The sequence below is a fragment of the Dryobates pubescens genome, chromosome 7 (genome assembly GCF_014839835.1).
Source record: "Dryobates pubescens isolate bDryPub1 chromosome 7, bDryPub1.pri, whole genome shotgun sequence".
Classification (NCBI taxonomy): Eukaryota; Metazoa; Chordata; class Aves; order Piciformes; family Picidae; genus Dryobates; species Dryobates pubescens.
Window position 1 is genome coordinate 14,743,035 of NC_071618.1, and position 17,511 is coordinate 14,760,545.

A 17,511-nucleotide genomic window follows, 5' to 3' on the forward strand; every position below is an offset into this window, starting at 1 on the left:
CGTTTTATGTATACCTTCAAAAAAATAAATCAGCACATTATTCAGCATCATGAATTACATGACACACGTGCTACAGCCTCAGAGAAACTGAGACGCGGGAAATCACGCATCACGTTTACACATACAGCAAACACACTGAAAGGCATTCTTCCAACACTCTCATCTCTGTTGTTCCAATTAAAGAAGAAGAAACAAAACCTTAATTTTCTAAAGAAAAGTGGCAAAAAGCAAGAAAAAGATGGAGTACTAACAACAGTGCAAACTCAGGAGGCAACTCATACCTCATTCCAATGAATAGAATAGACCAGGTTGGAAGAGACCTTCAAGATCATTGTGTCCAACCCATTATCCAACACCACCTAATCAACTAAGCCATGCAACCAAGCACCCTATCAAGTCTCCTCCTAAACACCTCCAATGATGGTGACTCCACCATCTGCCTGGGCAGCCCATTCCAATGGGCAATCACTCTCTCTGTGTAGAACCTCTTCCTAACCTCCAGCCTAAACCTCCCCTGGCACAGCTTGAAATTGTGTCCTCTTGTTCTGGTGCTGGTTGCCTGGGAGAATAGACCAACCTCTGCCTGTCAACAACCTTCCTTAAGGGAGGTTCACCAATAGGGAAGGTCTGGTGGGTGATGTGGTGGTAGGAGGGTGTTTAGGGGCCAGTGACCATGAGATAATTGAATTTTCAGTATTCAGTCAAGCTAAGAGGGGCAGCAAGAAGACCTCCACTCTGGACTTCTGGAGGGCGGACTTCAGGCTACTTAAGGAACTAACTCAGAAGGTTCCTTGGGAAACAGCCCTTAAAAACAAAGGGCTCCAAGAGGGCTGCACCTACTTCAAGGAAGAACTCTTGCCTGCAGGAACAGGCTGTGCCAATGTGCCGGAAGATGAGCCACTGGGGCTCACGACCAGCCTGCATGGTTAATGAACTTCTAAAAGAACTAAGGGAAAAAGAGAGGGTGTATCATCTTTGGAAGAAAGGTGAAGCAACCCATGAAAGGTTTAAGGATGTTGCTAGGTCTTGTAGGAAGAAAATTAGGGAGGCAAAAGCACATTTGGAGCTTAGACTGGCCTCTGCTGTGAAGGACAACAAAAAGTCCTTCCATAGACATATTAATAGCAAGAGGAAGGGCAAGGACAACCTCCACTCCTTGCTGGACACAGAGGGATTGAGTCCATCATCAGTAAATTTGCAGACAACACCAAGCTGGGGGCAGGAGTTGATCTGTTGCAGGGTAGAGAGGCTCTGCAGAGGGACCTCGACAGGCTGGACAGATGGGCAGAGTCCAACGGCATGAGATTTAACACATCCAAGTGCCGGGTGCTGCACATTGGCCGCAACAACCCCATGCAGAGCTACAGGGTGGGGTTGGAGTGGCTGGAGAGTGGCCAGGCTGAGAGGGACCTGGGGGTGCTGGTTGATGGTAGGCTGAACATGAGCCTGCAGTGTGCCCAGGCAGCCAGGAAGGCCAATGGCATCCTGGCCTGCATCAGGAACAGTGTGGCCAGCAGGAGCAGGGAGGTCATTCTGCCCCTGTACACTGCACTGGTTAGGTCACACCTTGAGTCCTGTGTCCAGTTCTGGGCCCCTCAGTTTAAAAAGGATGTTGACTTGCTGGAGCATGTCCAGAGAAGGGCAACAAAGCTGGTGAGGGGTTTGGAACACAAGCCCTATGAGGAGAGACTGAGGGAGCTGGGGTTGCTTAGCCTGGAGAAGAGGAGACTCAGGGGTGACCTTATTGCTCTCTACAACTACCTGAAGGGGGGTTGTAGCCAGGTGGGAGTTGGTCTCTTCTCCCAGGCAACCAGTACCAGAACAAGAGGACACAGTCTCAGGCTGCACCAGGAGAGGTTTAAGCTGGAGGTTAGGAGGAAGTTCTACACAAAGAGAGTGATTGCCCGTTGGAATGGGCTGCCTGAGGAGGTGGTGGAGTCACCATCACTGGAGGTGTTCAGGAGGAGACTTGATAGGGTGCTTGGTTGCATGGTTTAGTTCGTTGGGTGGTGTTGGACACGATGATCTTGAAGGTCTCTTCCAACCTGGTCTATTCTATTCTATTTTAAAGGTAGTTGTAGAGAGCAACAAGCAACAATGTCTTCGTGCTTAACCAATGTCTTGAACTTTCCAGTATTCACAAATCCTCCAGCAACCACTGGATAAAGTGAAAAGTACATCTGCTTCAGACATATCTGGGTTAGACTCTGAACATTAATCACTTCTGGACTACACTGGAAGACCCACTGATAAAAAGGAAGCTAATTAGACCCGTCCTCATTCAGAAGTCTTAACCGAGATTTTTAACTCAAATCAATTCTCAGTGGAGGAGTTGATTCCTATCAGAATAATTTAGAATATAATGGCCCTCAAGAGATTATTTAATCCAATCCACCACTCAAAGAAGTGCTATTCTGGACTTTCATCTGCTCCCATTAATAACAATATAGATATTACACAACAAATAAAATGCAGATTACATTCCTGTGACCACGCTGAATCTGTCTTGAGTTAGTCACACTGTTCATCTACCAATGAACAGCCTGCAGAATTTCTTAGGTCAGTGTGTGTACAAGTTGTCACCGGTGCAAAGTGTAATAAAATATTATGGCAATAGGCATTTTCACAACATAGTATGGCTGCAAATATCATATATTCCATTTATTTTGCATTTGCAAATTAAGATACCTCTGTTACTGGCTCTACATGAGGCAGTCTTGGTTGCTTAAATAATTCTTTTCTCAAATTGTGTGTAAGTTTGCTTTTTTTGCAAACATTAGTTTATGGGCGTTTTGAAAATGCAATTAATTTAATTTCCTTTGTGATGTTTTCTGTCAGACTTAACTGGGAAGGCCAGCTGAATCATGGATTCAAGGCCAGGTACTTGTTCTCTGTAAGAGAAAGAGCTAAAATGGTATGTGGTAACTCATGGGTGTCCTAAAGGCACAGCAGTGGAAAATGAATGTCTTCTCATAGAACCACTAGAAAAGAAACAACAGACCAAGTCCTTGCAGTTCACACTGCCAGCACACCTCAACACAGCCTGCATGAGTCACCTTCTGAAGGGTCACTGTGCTCCTTCTATCCCTGGATTCTCTACCAGGGCTGCCATGAATGCCATTATATGATGGCATTTATTCTAAAAGGACAACTGTCTTCTAGGAACTGGATAAAGACCACTGATTTCATGCAGGTCAGCAAGCAGCCGTCAAAATATTAGTGACAAAGTCCTTACCAACTTTTGCCTGCTTTGAACTGGTGACACAGAAGTGATGGGAAGGACTTCATCTTCCATTAGCAGTCCCTAAGCTACCTATTAGATGGTCCTTGACCTGTTATCCAGTCACCCTATCCCATTCCCACCTTATGTGAGCGAACGAGCATTTTTGTTTACAGAAATTTTGCGATTCTTGGGACTTCGAGTATAAATTCTCACTATCAGTACAATTCATGCTGACTTCAGTTGATATTACTTAGCTGAAATGATTTGTAAATCAGATGAGACTTGCTATTTACAGGGGGAAAACACTGTCAGTAAAGCACAAAATAAATATAAAAGCTGCTTTTAAGGAAATGGGGGTTGGGGCTATGGTCAGAAACAGACATGGAGCACACTACTGAACAAGACTATGATGATCTTCAGAGAGATATGTATCGCCTCACTATTCAAATACAAAACTATGTCACTTCAAAACTAAGCCAAAAAAAACACATTATGTATCATTTACTTCTACTAACATCTCAATTGTAGAGAAGACTTCGTATGTGAGGTACTCTCACGTAAGGTCAAGGTGGTCTAATACTGCTTTACATAGCACCCAACATTTTAAAGCAAAAATATACACAACGGTTTTACAATAAAAATGCACGAAATTGTTTTCACTTTCCTGATGTTTTATTATTTTTTGTCCATTTAAATAACAATATGTTACTACCACTTCATCACCTGTTTACTTGAAATTATAAGAGACAGCCCCTTTGAACAAGGAGGAATTTTGCATGTGTTAATGCAGTTCAGAACACTATAGATAGGACAGTTTCTGCAAACTGACCTATCAAGCATCATTCACAGTACACAAGAGATACTTCAATATCCATGGATGCTCCATTTTAAATTAACCCTGAGATGACTACCAGCTATGTAAAACTACACAATAATCCTGCTGGCTTCCAAATGGAAACTGATGGCCACTGCAACTGCGCTCCAGAAATTCATCTACTTTTTGATACCTATCATAAATTAGAATTTGTTCTTCATCGTACTGTGACAGTTTTAGGCTGTGCCTTTAAGAAAGGGACAGTTATTGGCACACTCTGGCTGAATGTTTTGGTGTAAAATGAAAACAAAGATATTCTAAACTAATTTCATTGGTAAAATGCAACTTTAAATTTTAGCTTTAGTTCAGTTTGAATCTCAGTCAGTTCAGTCTGTCTTTTTCAGTCTGTTTCAGTCTCTCTGAGCAACAGCTGTGTTCTGTCTGTCAGGTGCTGACCTTCAACTAACAGATAAGAAACTAATTCTTGCATACGCTTTGAGCTAACAGAATTTCCTCCTTAATAATTACTTTTCTCTCTCTCTAACCCTTTTTGAGAAAAAAGGGAGGTAGGGGGAGAAGGGAAGTAAAGTTGGGGGGGAACCCCTCTTCTTGGAGGAGGAAAAAAGTTTTCTTTCTGTGTTACGTTCTTTGCTGTATATTTCTGTATATATTGTAAATACTGTATATTGTGTATATAATCATCCTGCTTGTAAATATAGCTCTTATCCATTTCTGCTTCTCCGACTGAGTTAGCCGTGGTTTCTTTGTGTGGGGGGAGAACTGAACTTTCACCACCACGCATACTAACAACAACAAAAAGCATTCCCCTTCCTAGTTCATTTGTTGCCTCTTTCAACATTTTTAATAGATGAAAAGCTTTTTCACAAGTAGAAATACTACAAAGATATCTAAATTGCATACATACATACTAATAAAAGACTATAAAAACCCAAGAATGCAAATTAGCAATTTTCAGATGTAAGGTGTCACATCTTTTGTAGGTCTTTGTATTCTATGTGGAACTGCTGTTAGGCACACCTAAGAACAGTATCACAGTATAACTAAGGTTGGAAGAGACCCCAAGGATCGAGTCCAACCTGTTCCAACAGACCTCACGACTAGACCATGGTACCAAGCACCACGTCCAATCTCCCCTTGAACACCTCCAGGGACGGTGACTCCACCACCTCCCCGGACAGCACATTCCAATGATGAACGACTCACTCAGTGAAGAACTTTTTCCTCACATCGAGTCTAAACCTCCTCTGGCACAGCTTGAGACTGTGTCCCCTTGTTCTGCTGCTGGTTGCCTGGGAGAAGAGACCAACCCCTTCCTGGCTACAACCACCTTTCAGGTAGTTGTAGAGGGCAATGAGGTCACCCCTGATCCTTCTCTTCTCCAGGCTAAACATACCATCATGTTCTAGCTCATAATATTGTATACAATAGAAGACAATGCTCCACATGTAATTAATGTAGTCTCATCAAATATAATCCTTCTAGCATCATTTGCTATTAATACGACTGAATTTGAATTCACAGCTTGTCCCCATTAAAAATAACACACATAAAAAACCCACAAGCCCAACATATCCCATGTCATATTCACTGTGAGGGTGACAGAACACTGGTACAGGCTGCCCAAGGCGGGTGTGGAGTTTTCCTTTCTGGAGATATTAAAAACCTGCCTGGATGCATTCCTATGTAATCTGGCATAGGTAATCCTGCTCTGGCAGGGGAGTTGGACTAGATCATCTTTTGAGGTCCCTTCCAACCCCTAACATTCTGTGATTCTCACATCAGTCTAGATATAGGAGTATAAATTTCTCTCTCATATAAATTGACTCAGCTGTTATGCAGCAGGAGTTTATATCAGTACGTTGTACTGCAGTGGGCTAGTTGTTCAAGTTGCATCACTATGAATACACTTTAGAGTGAGCAGTTCATGTACAGCGGCTAATCCTACCACCTATCCAGCAACACTGTGGTAAAGAGATGCTCATTTTTCCCTACACAGATGAATCTTTCTAGTCTGACATGATATGTCTAGTACTCAGCAGATAGCATTAAAACCAAAATGAGTTTTATAGAAATACTCTTATGATTGCCTACTATATGAGGTCTCTCCTGCTCCTTCTACCAGACACTCAGGGATAACAATATAAGCACTCCAAGTCTATCTACCATCTGAAACCATGGAACAATGTGTCCAGCTACCAAAACGAGGAACAAAGACAGTAAATTCCCCAACAGTTGCCTTCCCAACTACCCTGCTTCTTAAGTATACTGACTAGTAATATAAAAATAACTCCCACAGAGACTCAAATAGTTAAGCGATAAAATGAACATTACAGTTCCCTTCGCTAATCAATTCCACAGAAAGAAAGAATAAGAAATCCAAGTTTTCCTCTCCTATCCTGAGATGTCAGTCCTATTTTCCATAAGACAAAGAAGGTTTCTCCCACACAAACCATGACTTCCCTCTCTAAAATTTAAGAGCAGTTAAAATGGTCATGGCTGATACACCCCTGCTGCTTGGAAAGGCTGGAAGAACAGCAGCTTCTCCTAGGCAGTCAGACAACAAAAGCTGAAACACATTCTAATCAACAGCCTACACCTGCATTTGTACAAACCTAAACAATTGCTTTGAAAGTAAAAATGAATAAATAAAGCCACCAACAATCAAATACTTCATTGTAATATTATTTGGTCACAACTGATGTATTAAACTATAAAATGCAAGTACTTTCATTTCTTACAGTGTAGCAGCCCTTCCCTGCCCCCCCACCCCCCAGCATAGTAAATGAATTATATGCTGACATTCTGTGAAAACTCTTTAGGAGTTTAAGGAAATTATTTATAATATTTGTATCATAATATTCAAGCAAAAATGACAGAGAAAAAACATGAAATCTCTTTAGATTTGATGCATCTTCTCATTTTAATTAACACAAGCTTTTCCTGTTTTAATTTGCACTTAAGAAGCAGGAACTTTACTCAATTTGCTAATTACTACATTTTCAAGCTGTTTCCTTGAAATAGATAACAACCTATCACACTAGGAACTCAAATTTCTGTAGTTACCTCGAATTACATAATTGTCCAAAGCCTCTTCCATTCTTTTCAGTGCTTCAGCTCTATTAGAGCCATGGGTAATCAGCTAAAAATGAAAGAGAAAAAAAAGGCCTTTAAGATACCTAGAAAGGTGTTGTTCATCGCTAGAACCGGAAGAGCTTTTAAAGTAAAAATGGTTTGTCAAACTTCAGCAGCCACAAAAACTTTTCTTGTGCATTATCTGTACTTCAGAAGCTCTACAAAACATCAAGAGAATACTAAGATCACTTAACCCATTCTTTCACAACATGTAAAGCATCTAAACAATCTGTCTCCTCCTTTAAGCACAGACAAAATTAGAGCATAAGTCAAATTTCTAGTTGACTCTCCAAACTTCTAATGGCCAAACTACTAAGATTTAACTGTGAATTCTTTTGACAACTGAACTGTGACTATAATGTCGTATTTTAATTTTACCAGTATGTTAATGATGAATAAGAACTAATACTAAGAGGCAGTACCAAACATTTCTTTCACTGCTTCTTTTTGGAAGCCAAAATCATTGACATTTTAGTTCTGGCTAAGTTACATTAAAAACACCACACTGGCAGCACCTAAGTCTGAAAGTAATTATTTCTGTTTAAATCAGAACCCTTTTAGTAATAATAAAATTCAAGAAAAATAATTAGTGTCAAAACATTTTAAAAAGTTATTTAGCAGTAACACTAAAGTTCCTCTACTCCACATGGCCCTTCAGTTCTGTCTTATTCCCTTGAAACATGCTATGCCTATCACCTTTAAAATACTGACTTACCAATGCTTTAATATAACTCTTCCTCATTTAAAAGACTGGTGTACAAATTGTTTCATACCTTCAGAATACTGAAAAATAATCAACTCACTTTTGAGATCATAGGATCATAATAAATGCTAATATCACTTCCTTGTTGTATGCCACTGTCAACACGTACCTTCAAAGAACAGAAAGTAAAAACAATTACATATTGGGAGAAAAAAAATGTATTTCAACATGAAGATCAATCTATTCAGCCGGCTTAAAACATAGCACCCAAAGCAGCTTATCATATACACATTTTTCCCTTAGAAAACTAAAAAAAAAAATATTTCTTTTCAGAGAAACTGGGAGGGGGAAAGGAAAGCTTTTCCTCCACCAGGAAATATACTTGGAAGTTATTATCTCTTTTAAAAGAAACACAACTGCAGTCTTCAATTGAAAGTCAAAATTCTCTTTTGTTCCCCTAGAATGCACAGTAAACACATTAAATCTGATCTAACAATTGAGGCTGAAACACTCTTGACTTCAATTCTGAATGCATCCAATCCCAATTTAATCCCTGTAATAAAATACAGCTGTAATTATTTTTCTGACTGACACCTGGCATGAAGGATGCCCCTTATAATCACATCCTTCTTGCATCTATATGTAATCATGGCCCCCATGTTCCATTACAGCCTTTCCAAGGGCTCCAGTAGGAATACAGGTAGGGAGCATTCAGCAGGAACTTTGGAGTTCTGCTTATCAGCTCCATAGGAATACTGATCCTGTGGTTTTCATGTCTGTAACACTTTCTTTCTCCTCCTCACCCTCTCAACTATAAAACATTTTTTTCTGTTGCTATTCTCAGGAGGCTTTAATGTTTGCACAGCTTTTTCCACGGCTTTGCTTTGTAAGGACACAGACCCAATTAAAGCTCTGATTCTGCAATATTCATGGAAAAAAATAACACAAGTTCAAGAATTTCTTTTGAAGAGGCTGATTGCTGTTAACCAGCCAACAAGTTAGTTAGTATATTGCTGATTCTTGTTTTCATCTCTCAGTTTGATTTCATCACTGTAGCAATGAGGTTAGCCATATAAAACTTTTCAAATGAGCAATTTCTGGGGAATAAATATTTATTAAATTGTTGCTTTTGAGTGCTGGAATCTGAAATATTTGTTTTAAACTAATCAAAATAACTCGAGTGACAAATGCATTCTGAGGATCATAAGGATGGAGGGCTCTAATCAAAGCTGTTGAAGCAGCAGGGCTTCGATATACTTCATTGTAAAGGGGATGGGAAAGAGGGTCCTGGAATCTCACTTAAATCTTCACCTATGGGAAGGAACCTTTGTAATAAACAGCAGCTCATCTGTCTGCAGCAAGGCAGAAAAAGGTCAACACAACGGCTGTTAGGCCTTTAATATTTTAATTTAGGCAATTATCAAGGGACCACATGTAGAACCTCTTGTCTACAGAATCCACATGAGGGCATGATGATGTCTTTATTATACAAATGACATAAAAAGATACCCTAGCAGGTGTACTGGCTTTCTTCAGTAAGAAACACTGTCTGACCAGTTTTTATGACATTTTATTATTTTTATGGGTTTTTTTTAAATGTACTTATTGATACATTTGTATTGATACTTACATATTTAGATTTTTTTTCTTATATATTTATGTTTATTTGTATAGCACATTTATGTATATGTAGAGGCAGTAGCACCTCTCTAGCATGTTTATTGCATCTTATCCAAATGTGCTTTATCTATGCTTAAATATCCATATCGGGTACATTTAACATTAGCTACTGATGAGAAGGTAGTTTAGACATGTCATGATTACACAAAAAACATTCAGCACACTTCCCAGCTCCTCCTCTTGTAAAACCATCCTTCCTCCCAGGATGCCTGCCTGCGTATAAATCAATAGTTATGTCCTCACCTTCAAATCAGAAAGAATTAATTTACCTACTCAGTCCCAGAAAAATCCCTTGCCCATGGTATTTTTTGTCATACTTAATAAATAGATATTCAAGATGTGGAAGTATGACACACATGCTCCACACATACACAAATTACACAGTGACTTTTGTCTCCAAAGTAGCAGCTATAAAGTGATTACATACAAGTGTTCAGGGGTGCTTTACATATGCATATATGTGCATGTAAGTATTTATACATGTATATCAAATTTTGTCACAGAAAAAAACCAAACAACCCAACACATAAAAGGTACATAATTCAAACCAAATTCAAAATAAGCAGGTTAGTCAGACCTTAAAGTTAATGTAATGCTTCTGAGGCTATCAACTACATGCTCTGTCTCTTTCTGTTCATATGCAACACAAATACCACTGTGTAATTCATACTTTTTCCTAAGTACAATACCATAAAAAAATTTTTAGAAATACAGTAAAAACTTAATTCTTTCAGAAGTACTGCATAATTTCATTTTAAGAAAACAGAAATTGGGAGTCCTCCATAGAAGTTTAATTTCTGTAAAATAAGACAATAAAAAATGACAGCAGCAGAAGAAAATACATTTACCACCTTCAGTTCTCCTCCCTGTGTTGCTCTGGAGTCTGGTAACAGTAGGTGATTTTAAAAAGAAATAGTGTGACAGAACTTAGTGAATATTTGATGAAAACAAACCCCTAATTCAACACTTTTATTACCCCAATTTGATAAGTAATATTAATATTAACAGACCTCCAGTGTTTACTTTTGCTTAACATACTTCCTTTCTTTTACTTAGCATTTAAAATATTAAAGAAAGACTAGGGTTCAAGATCCTACTGTACACTACAACTCATTGGCATTACAGCCCCAACACTAATTGCTGTTGTACTACCATGACATGTTACTCCAGTAGGACAACAGTAAACTGAAAGTTTAAAAAAGCTTAAGGGGGAAAAAAAGCACAATGTACATCCTGGTTCTGCAATGAACTACTAGTGCATCACATTTCGCTGATCACACACAGATTTTAGTATTTCTCAATTCTTTGCTGCATCAGAGTCTAAAAGTTCTCTCTTTCTGGCGAGAGTCATTAGAAGACAAGACTGATGCTCGTAATGGCAAAGAGCAATGCTGGAGCTCTTCAGGTAGGTCAGTACATTTGCTCTGTTGTGAGCATGAACGCTCACTATCACAATAGGTGGGGGTTCTGGTTACCTATCTTAAGCTTCATTACCAAAGACAAAAACCATTTGGTATTTACGAGAACCATGTTCTAAGGAAATTACAGGCTATGTGACACAAAACCAGCCAGTATATTCCTATCTATGACTAAGCAAAAACCCTCACACAGCCATTCACACCAGTTCCAGCTACTTGAGCAGCTGACACACAGGCACAGGTAGACAATCAAAGCTGACTTGAGACACAGAAGGAATGAATTGAACAGGCATTTGGCAATACATTACTCATAAGCTGAGCTCTCTGTGACACACTGCAAGTCTCTGCTAATTTTTTTTTAGCCCAACTTGTTGACAAACCTAAAATGCAGAAAAAACCCATGGTGGCACAATGGGCCTGTAACGCTAAATTTTTTTAGTCATATTAATTTTGTTCTTAGCAGCATGACATTCTCAGGAGAGAAATTAGTTTCACAGTGGTAGAAAATATGTATTAAGACACCAAATCATGAGTGTCTACATAAAAATAGCTGTTCTATTTTTAATACAACAATAGAAGTAAACAGAAAGAGAACAGCCTAAACACTCCATATGAGCTCCTCAAGCCATTGCTCTGAAGCCTCCAGTGTAATTAAAATTTCTTTCTTCAGTACCACAATGGACCACGTGAAGCAATCAGGCATCTCCCACCCTTCATTTTCAATTCACCTCTCTCTCTAAGCCCAACTCCCAGCCCACCCTGTCTACCTGACAAGTGACAGCCCAATCTGATTAAATGCTTGCAAGGGAGGGGACTCATGGGCCTCCATGACAGGCCAAAAGTGATCACCATGGAGATACATAATTACAGCTGTCAACGTGTCTACTGTCCTGCTGGCATCAATTTGATTGCTCCCAGCAATAATGATAGACAAAGCTTAGTGTGCACTCTCCTGCACCCAATCACTTTATCTATTCCGTGGTCCATTTAGCTGACATGCAACATTCACACAAGCAAATAACAGCAGTAAGCAGAACATTTAAGGCATTTTAATTGTTTTTTCTTTGTATGGATGGCTCACAAGCGCAAATGTTATTACATAAAACTCCTGCTGCAGCATTAATTGAAGAAAGATTTGGTGGGGCAAAGACTGTAGGGGGTATAGTTTGTCCATTATCACTTGTACTTTCAACAGGTCTCACGTTTAGAAAATTGCAAATTGCAAAAACTTGCAAGGGCAAAATGTTTGACATCCTGTTAGCTATTACAGCATGGTGAAAACTTCTAACAGCCACTGGAGTATTCATTATAAATTCTTATTAAATACACTCTTTGTTTCATTAAAAAAAAAAGTTTTGATACATCCAATGATACCTTTTTTCCCCCCTCATCTCCTCTTTAAGATCACATAATGCCTTTTAGATCTTCACAATTTTTTTTTCTGCTTCCAGGCTTTGAACACAGCATGAGGCCTTAAAGACCAGAAAGGGTCAGGTCCCCTCAGAAAGTACACGGGCAAAAACAATTTAAGAAGCGAAATAAATCATATATCCAATAACATCTCCACATTTAAGATTCCTCCTGTAATCTTTCACTATTTTCCCTGCAAGCAGACTGAATAATCGTATTCACAGATGGTACAGCCTCATCATTCCACCAACTGACACAGTGTCATGTATATATGCACTTATGACTACCTTGATTTTACAGAAATGCAGTGTCCTTCTTCGTTACACGTAGCAGAAAACAGTTTGTTAAACAGCCATTCCATACACTTAGATAGTATCCTGAAACATGTAACAATCACTGTAACAAATTCCCTCTTTAAAGTCTACAAAGCTAAACAGAAAGCACTGGCAGCTTCCCACTGGTGTCCCCAGTTCTCTGTGCTGAAAAAGCTGACTCAACATTTCACTTTCCCTCCTAATAATCACAGTGTTTTTACTAAAACTGTGTTTGAAAAAGCTTAAGCTGAAAGTTATAGAACATAATAAAACACTGTAACGTACAATGGCTTCCTGTTACAGCCAATCTGAACTTCTTTAACCCAGTTTAGAACTGTACATTTTAAAGCAGTTTTACAGGTTCCACAAATAAGCATTGCCATGTCCTGTCCCACCCCCACCAGCAAATAGCTGGAAAAAGGGACCAGTTTACAAAGCTGCTGAATAGTGATAGTCTCTATCTGTTAAGGAGACACTCAGCACCTATGAAAATCAGAACCAAGTTACTTACACTTGGCACGTGCAATGGTTCCTGATACTGAGAGAGTTTACCAATGGATGGCAGGCCAAAAGATTTGTAGGGGTCCTGAAATAAAAGTCAACATGAAGACAACATTATGCTTTTACAGATGCAGAGTAGGTAACAGTAAAAAGTCTAACAGAAACCCCTGCTGGAATAACTTTGTTTTCTTTCCCCATAATTACTTGTGTTGAAATGCATTTCTTCATCCACCTAATGCCACGACTCCAAATAAAAACCTGGAAGTCTCCCACATCACAGTGAAAAAGAAGTGCTGTGCACACAGCTACAGTGCGCCACCAAAATATACAGCATTTTTATTCGATACATTGTGCCTTGAAAGGAGGATAAGGAAGTATTCAGAAGGGTGGAGTTGAGAGAAATTATAAAGAAAAATATCTCAGAGAAAACAGCAGTCAGAAATCCAATTATCTTAAGAAATCACATTGACATTTATGCCTTTGGAAATCTTCTATATGTAAACATGCAAATAAATATAGCACCTACATAGTAACCACATACATGACTGCTGAAGTAGTTGGATGCATTACTTATAAATATGAGGTAATCTAAGATGAACACACACACCCCAAAAAACAATCCCAACCATCAGTTACTCCAGAGTAAAGCCCACTCATATTCAGAATAGCTTCCACAGCAGTCACAGGGCAAATATTCATGCAACTTGTAATTACCAGAGAAAGTTGAATATTACATACATGCCATGAAGACAAAGAAAAAAAACTATATAAAGATGCCCTGAGTCGCAAAAGCTACAACAGGCATGTGCTCATCTCAAGGTGCTAAATTACTTTTGAAAAGCACAGTTACCTAAAACATTCCCAAAACAAAATGAAGGAAAATAGGCATCATTTTTTAATTAATGAGTCTTTCTTTCCATGTATGAAAAAAGAAAGCAAAAAGATGTTACCCTGAAATGTCCTAAACACACTTGGAAATGGGGTTTATAGTTTAAGGTGAACGAGAGTTTGTCCTATAAATTGTAGTTTCAGAAGACATTTAACTTGCCTTTTCAACAAGCTTTTAGAATGTTTTCATACAACTAAGCCATTGACTATTAAGTGTCTTTTTAAGGTAGGTTTCAAGAAACCTTGAAACACCAAGTAATTTTAGCAAACAAATCCAGCACTGTAACCTGGTCTAGTGGAAGGTGTCCCTTCCCACAAGGAGGGGTTGGAACTAGATGATCTTTAAGGTCCCTTCCAACCCAAACCATTCTATGAATCAATAAATGGGAACAGAACACATAGCAAATGTCCTTAGAAACTCATACTTATCTCTTTCACCATTTTTGAGTTTTGGAAAAGAACCTACGTTGAAATACATTCTGTAACTTTAATTGAAAAATAAAAACTACAGTTTTACAAAAGCTCATTAACCACTGGCGTTACATGCTCTAGATTGAGACTTTCATGTGATATTCCTTGGCTTAACCTTGGCATCTATCCACACCTGGGCACTATTATTCCACAATTCAACCACCTACCCTCCTCCCCATTACCACTCATTTACCTCAGCATAAACTCGACATTCAACCGCCCAGCCATTGATGGGAATATCAGCCTGTTTGTGCCTGAGAGGGTAACCCTTAGCAACACGGATCATTTCTTGGACTAAGTCCAGGCCGGTAATGCATTCTGTGACGGGATGTTCAACCTGCAAGGTCAAGAACTGTCAGTCAGTAGGTAACAAAAACAACCAGGGGAAAAAAAGAAATCCCTCTCTGTAAACAAACACAGATAAACAAGAAATTAGACCCCATCAAAGAACAAAGATTATGTTCCCATCTTGATCTTTTTTCCCCAAAAATTTCTACTTGACAAACTCCAGACACCTCCCTTGCAGGGAAATCCCCAAAACCCTAAATATTTACAGATTACAATAACTAGAAGCAGCATACAAAACAAAAACTATAGAAGTCGACTAGGAGAGTTTAGAGGTTTGCAGGTTTCTGCCTTTGGGGTTTTTTTATCTATGTATTTTACAAATTCAAATGCACTTGGTGATGACAAGTTCATTTTTCTTTGTTCAGGAGCTTTCCCCATTTTGTTGTGCTTTGAAAAGACTTACACTGGAGCCATAAATATGTTTTAACTGAAAATCTCAAAGTAGCTGATAATCAACCCATTCTGCTACACTTCACACGGCACGTACAGGAGGCGCTTTACAATTTTCCACAGAACTCGCCTACCCTAAATCTCACCCATTCGCCTGCTTTCACTAACCTGTCCTGACAAGCAACCAGATTAGCGTAATCTTGCATCAGCGCAGTGTAGCAGAAATGAGCAGATGGATCCTTCAATTTTTTTCCCCCTCCAGACTTATCTGTTTAGTGCTTAGCATGCACAATAGCTGGGCTGGACCAGCAGAGTCACTCTGCGCTCTCAGCAAATTGCTGCTAACGGCTTTGGCTGCTGCTGCCAGGGGAATACCCGTCGTTCACACTAACCCCGGCATGTGCGTACAAGCATGCACACATGTGCGCGCATATGCACACACACACACGCCCCTGCTTCTTTGAGATATGGATATTTATTGACTTTAAAAAGTCTCTACCTAGACGTAGTAAAGGTGCACCCAGAGAGAGGAAGGTACGCCATGCAGATGAAGTATAAAGGTGGGCATGCTGAAAACCTCACCCAGCGACAGATGTAAGACTTCCTATGTAGAAACCATGACAGAACTGCTATTTTTATTACAGAATGTTTGTGCTCCACAGGTCGAAATAGCTTAAGAAAATGCACTGTTCGGTGGTTACCCTATCGTGGGATGTCAGACCATACATATTTTGTGACACAGGAAAAAGTCAGTGACCAAACCACTTGTCTTTCTTCCTTCAAGTACACTAGTATTAAGCAAAATATTTAGTCATTATAATAATCTTGGGGTTTATCAGAACAAGAAGATGCTTTGGTCTTTAAGAAAAAAAGCTTTGTAAAAATAAACAGATGGCACCCATAATTAGCCCTGTGTGTGCTGTGAGTTTGTTTAGAGTTTCAACAACATTTTAAGACGTTTTGACATAATTTTAATGACAAATCATCACTGAAACAAGCACCTATTCTTTGAAGGATAAAAGTGACATTGAAATGGGAATCTGATTATACAGTTTAAGGATGTACCTTTGGGATTCAATCTTGAGTCTATCTAACACATTATATTCTCCAGCATGTCAAGCTTAATAACAGTATTTGGAGAATCTATGAAACATCTCGGTGACTATCCTGCAGTGTTAAATTGAAGTAATTCATTTTTCTATTAAGACTTGAAGTTTCTATTAAAATTCCCTACATTTTAATAGTTACTTATCACACATTCATATTTGGACGACAAAGCTTATTCTCTTATTTTGCAATTTAAGTCTTAAAAAAATTACCTTCAAGTTTAGAACATCTTTGTAATACTACCATTCCAGATAATTAAACCACAATATTTATTTTCTGTTCTTTTTTTTTTTCCCCAGCAAAGACATTTGCATTATCTACTTATATTGTCATTTTTCTTGGATAGCAATTGGCATTCCAGATTCAATAGCTTCTTTGTTGTTTTCAGCTTTATTGTTGATGATCAAAATAGGATGGAATGTTTCTGGAAAGAAAAATATTTTTGTTGTTTGGTTCTTAAGACTCATAAACATTTATTTAATCCATTCTTCAATAAAGATCTTTGACTTGGTCAATATTTTCTTCTGTTTCTTCAAAATACTCCCTTTGTGTCTGCACACAAAACAGCATTCAGAAAATGTGATGAGGAAAAAAATATTTTCTTTTTTTAACCCTTGAGGTGGGGAGAAGTTGTTCTGCTTTCTTTCAGGACTGTGGTTCAACTAGTGCTGTTTGGGTATAATGTCAACAGTATCAATCATGTAAGTAATTTTGGGGTAACAAATACATTTAAAATGCATTTTTATATACATTAAGACCAAACTGGATTAGAAAATAATTTTAACCTTGAAAGTCTAGTTGACTTATTTATGAGCTTAACCCTTCAGTGAGGTGCACAGCTCAAACTGCACTTGTTTTAGTACTTGCAATTTTCTTTTGGCAAGGGAAAGACAGGAGGGGGTATTTTTAGCATTATATATAATATGCTTCAGTGTACCGTACAAAAGGACACTACTAAAGCAGTAATGCCATATCCTGGTTCAACAAGCACCCTGCAATGAGGTTTTGGAGGTGCAGAAATCCACCCACAGAGAAACAAATGCAGGATCTGAAATCAAAGCTCTGATCTTTCACAAAGCAAGAAAGAATAA

General features: G+C 38.7%; 1 protein-coding gene across 1 annotated transcript in view; it reads right to left on the minus strand.

The window, feature by feature from the left end:
* Positions 1-17,511, minus strand: part of PCCA (propionyl-CoA carboxylase subunit alpha) — a 313,957-nt gene that overhangs the window by 163,700 nt on the left and 132,746 nt on the right. The window contains exons 13-16 of the mRNA XM_054162910.1: positions 14,769-14,912; positions 13,227-13,301; positions 7,994-8,062; positions 7,122-7,197 (exon numbers count right to left, since the gene is read on the minus strand). Coding sequence (XP_054018885.1) covers positions 7,122-7,197; positions 7,994-8,062; positions 13,227-13,301; positions 14,769-14,912 — 364 coding nt within the window. The remainder of the gene's footprint in view (positions 1-7,121; positions 7,198-7,993; positions 8,063-13,226; positions 13,302-14,768; positions 14,913-17,511) is intronic.